The sequence below is a fragment of the Anopheles maculipalpis genome, chromosome 2RL (assembly GCF_943734695.1).
Source record: "Anopheles maculipalpis chromosome 2RL, idAnoMacuDA_375_x, whole genome shotgun sequence".
NCBI classification, from domain to species: domain Eukaryota; kingdom Metazoa; phylum Arthropoda; class Insecta; order Diptera; family Culicidae; genus Anopheles; species Anopheles maculipalpis.
In genome coordinates this window covers 51,487,337-51,497,660 of record NC_064871.1, presented here as the reverse complement: position 1 = coordinate 51,497,660, position 10,324 = coordinate 51,487,337, and the positions used below count along the sequence as shown (strand labels likewise).

Here is a 10,324-nt window from a genome sequence, read left to right as displayed (position 1 = left end):
TGTAAGTTTAAATTGCTATAAGTAAGATATAGTAATTTCTTGAATTGCTGTCCACAAAACTGCTAAAATTTAAAGTTTTTCGTTTATCAAAAATTAATTTATTTTTTTCGCTCGTACAACAGGAACATCTTTAACCTATGATACAATATTTTGTGCATTAAACATGTTCACGGAAAACAACACTATCCAAACTGAATCGTTTTACAGACAACTTGTTCCTAATCGATCTCCACATTTTCGCATTCGTCTTCTTCGCCTCCAGACGAAAGTACACTACAATGGCCACTCGTTTCCACATCCATCTGACTGCGAGGGCGCGTTCCATCCGAACCCGGTCCCGAATGCTCCGAGGGCGACCGTGACCGTTGACTGGCGGAGTTGACAATTTCAGAATCGCTATCACAGCGCGTGGAAAAGTTGAGCGGTCCGGATGAAGCCAGCGGCCCATGATGGGTAGTGGACGGTGGTTTACAGGAAACGGACGAGGTAGATGAGGATGAGGAAGGTGTCGGTAGAACAACGGAAGGAGCAATTGGTCCACTCGGTACGGTAGCCATCTTCGACGGATAGAAGTAGGAAAATGGCATCGGAGGAATCCCCGGCATACCGTACGCCATCTGTATCTATCGTGAAATGACAGTAATATAGGTGTTTTGTAGGCAACCAACATGACCGAAAGGATGAAATTGTGTGTCAACAAAACCTACCTGGTGTCGATAAACGTTCAGCAAGGCCGGATCAAGTCCGGTAGCGTAATGGGGTTGCCCAGCGGCCAACATTGGTCCGTAAGAGCCGTCCTCTCGCACCAACACCTGCACCGGAACACGTTTCGTTGCGCTCAGCAGTGCGGCCTCGTGTTGCTGGATCTGTTTCCTTTTCGTTTTGTAGCGCCGGTTCTGAAACCAGATCTTGACCTGAGTCTCAGTGAGGCGTAAGTTTTTGGCCAGCTCGGAACGTTCCGGCCCAGACAGGTATCGTTGTTGGGCAAAGCGACGCTCCAGTTCAAACACTTGAGCGTGACTGAATGCGGCCCGGGATCGTTTCTTCCTCGCGGACGGAATCTCTTCGTTGGGTAGCATCGGTGTTTGTTGGGAAGTGTGCATCCCCAATCCACTGGTGTACGGTGATGATGAGTCACAGTCTGTGGGGAAGCCAGCAAGTCGAAATCAATGGACTAATACTCAGTATTTTGGAAAATGGGACAAAGGGACACGTGCGCGCAACTTCAATTAGAATAAAAACCCCAAGAGAACAGGACTAGTTTTGTTAAGAGGGTCAGACATCGTGCACATTAGGTTAATTATTTATCGTTGTCACCCATGGCAACCAAGCTGTACGTAGATCGTGCTTACCCGAATCATTTTCCGTTAAACGCCGCATATCGATGGGACTTTCACTGCGATGATGAGGTGTTTTTGCAAGCCGATAGCAAGAAGCCACTGATCCGGATCCTCGAGTCGATCCTTCCAGCAGCATGCTGGCAATACGCTCCGTAGGTCCTGCATCACAATCTTGCATCTGTGAGCTGGAGTCTTGCCGTGACGTAACTTCTTGTCCACTATCACGATCATTGTCCGATGACACCATGAAACAATCGAGCGATCCACGACGTAAGGCAGTTGGCAATCCGTTTATGGAAAATGGCGTCGCTATTCCGTTGTCATTACTCCGATTATTATTATTGTTATTGTAATAGCTCAGACCAATTTTGGCGTACAATCCTTCTTCTACGGCCAATCGAGGACTTGGTGAGGACTCTATACCACTAGCTCCTCGTCGTTGATGCTGATGCCGAGTGTGCTGAGCATGATGGTAATGACTGTGATGATGATGGCGAGAAGGGTAGTACGACTTCATGTCGTCCTCGTTGCCAGACGATTCACCCGAGCTGTGACGCTCGACCCGCCGGCTTCTGGTGAGGATGTCGTTAATCGAAAAAGGTGTCGAGACGATCGACTTTGCGGTAGAGGCAGTTAGGCTCATTTCCTTTCTGCCTACGGGATTTGCCAATCAACTTAATCACACAACACTACGTTTATCTTAAGCACTCGTAGGACCGGTTGTGTAAACGTTATATATTTTTAGTTTCGTAATTTATTCACATACACCAGTCGTAGTATAATTTTTCACACAATTTTGTTCGTACACAAAATAATCGATCGCACACGACCGTACATATACACTCCAGAACCTTTTTGAAGTAACCAGCACCGGCATTACACGACCGCACTTAACGAGCTGAGCAGCACGAATGAGGCGCACATTTTTCCGCATTCGGAAAAGAGTTTTTCCCATTTCCCGAGCATTTCCCTATCCTTCGCCGTCCGCTCTCGGCCCAGGTCCCGTTCCTCTCTGTTCGGGTGCTATTACCACTCTCTGGCGCACTTCGATTGGATAAGAGTCGAGCCGTGATTGGCTGAACTCGGATGAACGAAGGTTTTCAGGGTTGTTTGTTTAGTGTGAGAGCGCGCGCATGGTACGGCATGAGTTGCGGGTTGCATTATAGCCCCGTCCGACCAGACTGTCGATTCGTAACGACTAGCGAGGAGGATTGCTGACAGGAGGGAGGTGTCCTCACGTCGGGGAAGACGATTCTGCGCTTCGGACAACATGGACGATCTCGAAATCATTCCTCTAGGATAGAGAAGATGGGTAAACATAGCAAGAACAAGCGATCGAAGACTGTTCAAGGTGAGGTTGGAATCTTTTTTCTTTTCGTTTGCGAGATTTTTACTTTGCATTAAAGGATGGCATGAATAGTGCTTGCCCGGAATGAAGGTGTTTCCGCTGGCAATGTGGCGGAGCGAATGCAAGAGTGTGCTGAATCATGGCAATTTCAGCAGGGTCTCTAACGAGCGCATGTCGTTGAGTTTTCGGGGGAAGCATTAGTGACACCATACTAATGGAATTACTTTCAGGAATGGGCTACTTTCCTTTTGGTATAGAAAAGGACCAGTCCCTAGGTGATATTGATTAAATGTGACTTTAAAAGAAAATCTCTTTCGTCCCGCGGTAATACTTTACAGTACAAGGATTAATATGCATTAGATAGAACTTTTAGGTGAAGAAATTTAGCTAGTTTTTCTAGAGATTTATTATTTTCGTGACGTTTTTTTTTAAATTATTTACTCTAGGAAATTGCAAACAATTGTGGAAGGATTTAAATTACAAAAACTAAATTTATAGCCGTGCACATTGAACTACGTTCAAGAACAAGTTATTATTGTGGTATTATTATTTGTTGTTCTTATAGGCAGGAAATTCTTATTTTATCAGTTTTCGAATGGAATGGAACAATTTAGCAACACAAAACGGCCGTCATTATGAAATAAAAATAAATATGGTCAAGATTTTATTTGCAGATTTATCTGCAAAATGTTAACATACCTCTTGACAAGACGCATCGTGTAGATATTTATTAGCATCGTATATGTAGTAAAATCAAGAACAAAAATGCGGATATTAAAAAAAACTTAATTTTTTTTAGTATGGAGTGTGACAGCACGTCGCCGTATTGTCATATTTTTATAAATGTTTGGAAATATTCTAAGATTTCGCTTTAAAGAGCGGTAGATTTATGTATATTGACCATTGCTGTTTAATTTGCAAACCAAAAAAGCCCGTTGTACGACAGTTTTTATTTTATTTTATGATCCACTACAGGCCAGTTAAAATCCACATTGGTTTAGAGACAGTTCCTTCTACAAACCGTGAAAGGGCTCCTTATCCCGGGTTCGCTCGGACGATTCGCTTAAAGTTGTTCCGTCGTCCCAGTATTAAATTCAGTTTTTAGCGAGGGTCTGTATCATTCCACGAGAGGACATCACATTCTGCTTGCTGAGTGCTTGAGAGCTTGGTCTGCGGTTTAGATGGTTTTCCAGAGCCGTTGATCCTCCACCGATCTCCCTAGTCTGCAGTTATTTATTCGTTGTAATCCTTACAGTGTTTTTCAGGTCATAGTGTGGATTTTATGTTTGGCATTTCCACTATCTTTTTCATCATGTTGGAAATTCTGAAGCCTCTTTTGACATGACAACAACATAAAAGGAAGCCACATGAAGAAAACAGCATGACATGGGCATGGAAGCTTTATCATTTGAAGGCTTGAATAATGTTTTATAAGAAGTGCCTCGTTTACGGGATATTGGCAGTAACATACAGGGTAATGAAATAATTACTTTACAATGTAAAGCATCGACCCAGATGGAGGCACCAGAAATGCTTTATTAAGCACATCTTGCCTTATTTTTGTAAAGTGTCACAAGACTAGACAATCTTTAAAATGTTCAACATTTCCATTAATGTTCGAGAAAGACAGTCTCACATAAATCACAGTTTGTCGATGTAAACCATCAACGCGCACCCTTGACGCTCTTCAAGAACCCGTAATGCATCATCAAATGCGAAAAGTGTTCGATGAGTGATCACTTCGCTTAATTGAATATTGACCACGGCATCTCCGACAAAGCATGTGTATGTAAAGAGAGAGAGAGAGAGAGAGAGAGAGAGAGAGAGCGAGAGAGAGAGAGAGTGATATTCGATAATCTTTTAGTACGGTGTCCTCCGTATTCCAACATTGCAAGGATGCCAACAGCTCCAGAGAGGAAGCGTAAGTAGACGAAGAAGCAAAAACCAACAAACAGCAAGTGTTTGTATCGTGTTTCATAGAGCGGTATGAAGAAAAGCTCTGGTTTCCGTTATTTTCTGCTGATGACATGATTCTGAGTCGGAAGAAGCATCCATGTCGGTGAGCAAACGAATCGGAATGGACGCCACGAACAACCGATGTGTACACACTTCAAAATTTTAGCTTCAAATCCCTTTATCCTTGCTTATGGAGATGATGTACTCATGATCAACTTTACGATGTTTGCATTGTCATTTGATCATGATTATTCTGCAGCCATCAGATTAGTGAGCCTCAGTCCATCCAAATCGGCCATATCGATTGCGCAGTCGGACCAATCATACCAACAATGCGGCCCTGCGGCCCAGCGTCCCATTGTTTTGACGTGCGAACGGAAGTGAACGGATTTCCGGATCCAGAACTTTAAGGCTCTAATTAACAATAAAGTAAAGTCGCGTCTCAAACACGCGTCACTCTCTGCCTCTTTTCCATGTCCTCGTCGGGACGTTTGCGCTCTGCACGTGCCGTTGAACAATTTGGCCATCCTCACCTTGCCCTCGTTACTGGCTGGTACGATACACAATGTCCTACGCTGCACCCGCAAAAGCCGCAGGCAAAACAAATTCACAAAAGTAACACCTTCCGGGCAATAATTTCAATTAGTGTCTATTATCCAACGGTTGGACCAAAAAGCAGTGGCAAAAGTATGGCAGATAAGGCAGAAAAGGACGTCAAGGGACAAGAGATTAAATCGTGCAGAGTGTGAGCTTGGTATCGGGAAACAATGAGAGCAAAGTTGAGCAACAGTCGAACCCTCCGTCCTCACCAATAGCTCTTACAGTCCCTTTTTTTTTCTTCTTCGTACTGCAATCGTATGCTGTCGCGCCACAAAGTGCCGTTTCAGTTGAGTTACCGGGGACAATATGCTAGCATGATGAGATCACCCGCTCCTTGGTGTGCCTGCAGAGAAGCCGATGGTTGGTGTTACGCCACACGACTTTGCAAATCCGCTTGAGGCCAAGTGTCCTTGTCTGGTTGGTTGCGGTAGCTGGTAAGTGGAAAATTTCAGAGCTCAACATACTGGAATTGGCACGCTGGGAAAGTATCCATTTGATTTGAATACACAGAGCAAAAGGAGATGCTGCACAATGTTCGAGTGCACTTTTGTTCTGACGGAGCTAGAATCATTGGGAAAGTGATTTGAATGACAATATATGCTCATCGAAAAGTGATTTGCAAAGTAGGCGTCTGCGCCACGAGAGTTAGTGTGGGAATATGGGTGGGAATATACTTGTTGTATTGCAGGTCACTAAAATATTGCACGTGTGACGTTTAACAGTACATTTTATTTGATGGTGTATTTAACTGCAATTTTGAAAACAGATGAATTTTGTCTTTGTTTAGTCATTTATTTTTGTATGACGGCTCTCCGCCACATTGTCAACACCGCTTGTGATGACTGAGTTATAAAAAAAAAAAACCAAGGCATTTCTTCCCGGTCGTTTGCCTTATCCCGGGCATGCTCGGTTGTGGATGAGTGGTGCTGCTGATGATGATAATCATATTGATAGATGATATGCATTCAGGTGTGGTCAGGTACTATTGCCTGACCACAGGAGGATTTAAGGATGATCGACAAGTTCTATCCCGCAGCAGCTTTGTTCAATTTAGATATAAATAATAAATTAATGGATTAATCCATTGCATGCAACTGCGCCCGTGGGTCAAGTTCAAGTCAGTCAAGTTTCCTAAAAAAGCGATGATGATTTGGTCATACGGCTTGTATTGGATGTGATCAATAGACCGGGCCATTATTGTGTAAAATCTACCATTTACCATAAATATTAAATGTGAAAGTGGCAGTTACAGTTTAACATAAAAACCTGAAGAAGTTTTAAATCTTATTTCAATGTTATTTGACTGACATGACTGACATTGACTGACATATTAAAGTCCTTTGCAGACCTATACAAACACATGTATTTTAGAATAAAAGAAAAACTAGAAGAGATATCTCCCTAGACCCTTCCGCATCACTTAATTCGCTTTGGAGGATGGCTAGAAGGATGCGAAACAGCAACAACATCAACGAGAGCGAAAGCTTTTCTGGCGAGTGGCTAAATGAATTTGCCCACAAGCTTTGCCCTGATTTCGTTCCTGCGCAGAACTTTCATCAAAATGCGCCTGGCAGTGACCCTATCATGGACTCACCGTTCACTATGGTTGAGCTATCGCTTGCTCTCCTTTCAAGCAAAAATTCTTCCCCAGGCCTGGATCAGATCAACAGCAAACTGCTGCAAAATCTTCCCGACATGGGCAAGAAACGTCTGTTAAGAATCTTCAACGATATGTTGGAGTTCAACAGCGTCCCGCAAGAATGGAGGGAAGTGAAAGTTGTCACTATTTTGAAGCCTGGCAAACCGCCATCAAGACACGATTCATATCGGCCGATATCATTACTTTCGTGTCTGAGAAAACTCCTTGAAAGGATGATTCTTTTACGGTTAGAAGAATGGTTGGAAACCAACAACCTTCTCTCAAGTACTCAGTTTGGTTTTCGTAAAGCCAGGGGTACTAATGACTGTTTAGCGCTTTTGGTGACTGAAATAGAGCTTGCCCGTGCACGCAAGCAGAACATGGGGTCTATCTTCCTTGACATACAGGGGGCATTTGACTCAGTTTCTCCATACAAACTGAGTCAAAAGTTAGAAAATGCGGGCCTGGGACCAAAGTTGAATAACTTGTTATTCAACCTTTTGTCGGAAAAAGCTATGAATTTCAACAATGGTCACGTGCAGTTAAAACGGACCAGTTTCCATGGACTAGCACAAGGGTCCTGCTTGAGCCCACTGTTATATAACTTTTATGTTAGTGAGATAGACTCTTGTCTAGCGCCAAACTGCAGTCTTAGACAATTGGCAGACGACGGCGTTATATCTGTTGCAAGCAGAGACGCCGACGAAATACAACTGGCTTTACAAACCACTCTGGACAATCTTTCCGAGTGGTCTGAAAACCTTGGTATCAAGTTCTCTGCAACGAAAACTGAGATGGTAGTCTTTTCTCCTTTTAGCGATACGGGAAAAAACAGGGAGAAAAGGCTATATGACCCGAAAATTGATGTCTTTCTGTATGGTGAAAAGATATCAATTACCGACAATTTTCGATACCTTGGTGTATGGTTCAATTCTAGGCTAAACTGGAGTACTCACTTCACCCGCCTGGTGCAAAAATGCAGTAAAAGAATCAACTTTCTAAGGACAGTCACAGGATTCTGGTGGGGCGCACATCCATCAGACGTCCTGAGACTGTATAAGACAACGGTACTATCCGTATTGGAATATGGAAGCATATGCTTCCATTGGGCATCCAATACGTTGATACTCAAGCTTGAAAGGCTACAGTACCGCTGTCTTAGACTCGCACTAGGGAGCATGAAATCCACACACAACATGTCCCTAGAAGTGATGACCGGAGTGATGCCGCTCAAACTACGTTTTGAAATGCTGTCGCTTCGCCTTCTAGTCCGTTGTTCAGTATCAAATCCCTTGATAATAGAAAATTTTGAAGCGCTTCTAGAGACAGGTTCTAAGAGCAAAATCCTCAAGATCTACGAAGATTTTGTTGCCCTACAAGTGCATGCTAGCGCTCCACAGGCATTAAATCGTGCTGCCCTTCCTGAGAACTACAGTTCCATTTTAATAACAGATTCCTCATTGCACGAGGAAATTAAGACCATACCTAATGATCTTCGCCCGAGGGTAGTTCCGGGTATTTTCATGGATAAGTATGGTCATTTAGACCAAATAAGCCAGTACTACACTGATGGATCATCCTCTGAGGAGGGCACTGGCTTCGGTGTTTTTAGCGAGTTCACCGAAGCTTTTTTCAAATTGAGGCAGCCATGTAGTGTTTACACCGCAGAGCTAGCCGCAATATTTTACGCACTATCGATGATAGCAGCGAGACCTTCGGATCAGTACTTCATCTTCACTGATAGCCTTAGTGCTATTGAAGCTCTGAGATCTCCGAAGGCTGTTAAGAGTCAGGATTTCCTCACCATAAAAATCATTGAACTGCTTGGCTCAATGTTCGATAAGGCGTATAAGATCTCGCTAATTTGGGTCCCTTCTCATTGTGGAATTCCCGGCAATGAGAAGGCAGACTCACTGGCCAAAACAGGCGTCCAAGAAGGCGCTTTTTACGACCGACCTATCTCGGCCCAGGAGTTCCTTCGTTTCCCACAGCAACTTTTCCTGTCTCGCTGGCAGAGCATGTGGGAGGCGGATGAACTCGGGCGTTTTCTCTTCTCGATCTCTCCGCAAGTGTCCCTGCGGCCTTGGTTCGATGGGCTCTCTGTGGACCGGGCGTTCATACGGATGATGTCTCGACTGATGTCGAATCATTTTGCGTTGAATGCTCATCTACAGCGTATAACTCTGGCTCAGACAAAAGTATGTGGCTGCGGTGACGGATTCCACGATGTGGATCACCTTCTGTGGTCTTGCGTGGAGTTTGAAACCGCAAGACCCTCCTTGTTGAGCGCAGTCGAGAATATCGGCAGACGACCGGGTACAGAAATTAGAGAAGTGTTGGCTACCAAGGACCTCCCCTACATGAGGATCATTCACCGATTCGCCAGAGACAACGGTCTTGTCCTATGATTCCACATCCCAAGCATCCTTACAATCCTTATTCGTATTTCCCCATTCCTTTTTTGTTAAATGTTGTGTTGTCTATGTTTTAAGTGTATTTTTTGTAGTGCCACGGGTGATCCGATGACTGGGCAACTGCACTCGAGGGTGGTTCCAACACTGCCGTAAAAGGGAGGCAGGCGTTGTTCAAAGTGCAGTGTTCTCCACTCCAGTCCAGTTTTGGCACATTGAGTTTGACAATGTTGGCGTCGGGTTCGGGGTGTTTGGCGGGTTCGGTCTCGGGAGTAGTGAAGTCGCTTTCGCTGCTGCGGGATAGAGCTTGTCGATCATCCTTTGATTGGACGTTGACTAGATTGAGCTTGGAATTTCATTGCTGGAATGCACTGGAGAGCACTGTACGCAGACAAATAAATGTTCGTGCTGTCTTAACGATGTTTATTTGTTCGTTACAGTCCAGACCATAACAAAATGATCAACAATAGATCAGCCACAACACCACAATAGCCGGAATCCGGATGCCCATCATTACAATAGACACAGCAATAGTCCCGGACCATCAAAACTCACAACAACCACCACTACATCATCATTTCATCATCATCATCATCATCATCAGCATCATCAACACCATCACCACAACCATCCACAACCGAGTATGCCCGGGATAAGGCAAATAATAGGGAGGAAATGCCTTATCAATATGATTGTAATTTTTTTTTCAACACAAGCGGTGTTGACAATACGGCATTGGACCGTCATAATCAATTGTAAATAAAATAAATAAATAGAAGAGATATCTACAATTTATGTTGTGTAATTTTTTTTTTCGTCTATTTATGGAGGCTTTGAGTCTCGGAGACTACATTCACCTCTCTACTGTATAAAAAATTGGTTTAATTTAATACAAAACTATCGTATATGTGGCTTAAATATAACGGAAAACTATTGCGATTATGGCATATGGTATCAGATAACTTTAAACTATTGCTTAAATTTCTTTGTATAACTTACTGATGCGTAAAAATCTAATGAGGCGGTTCTG

The 10,324-nt window shown here is 43.7% G+C and overlaps 1 protein-coding gene across 1 annotated transcript; it reads right to left on the bottom strand.

Moving 5' to 3' along the window:
- Positions 1-218: 218 nt before the first annotated feature.
- LOC126557870 (homeobox protein bagpipe) lies at positions 219-2,010 on the bottom strand. The gene is made up of 3 exons (XM_050213778.1): positions 1,353-2,010; positions 708-1,141; positions 219-623 (listed from the first exon to the last, which is right to left on the bottom strand). Exons 1-3 carry the CDS (start codon positions 1,981-1,983, stop codon positions 219-221), a joined length of 1,470 nt encoding a protein of 489 aa, XP_050069735.1. The 5' UTR covers positions 1,984-2,010.
- Between the last annotated feature and the right edge of the window lie 8,314 nt (positions 2,011-10,324).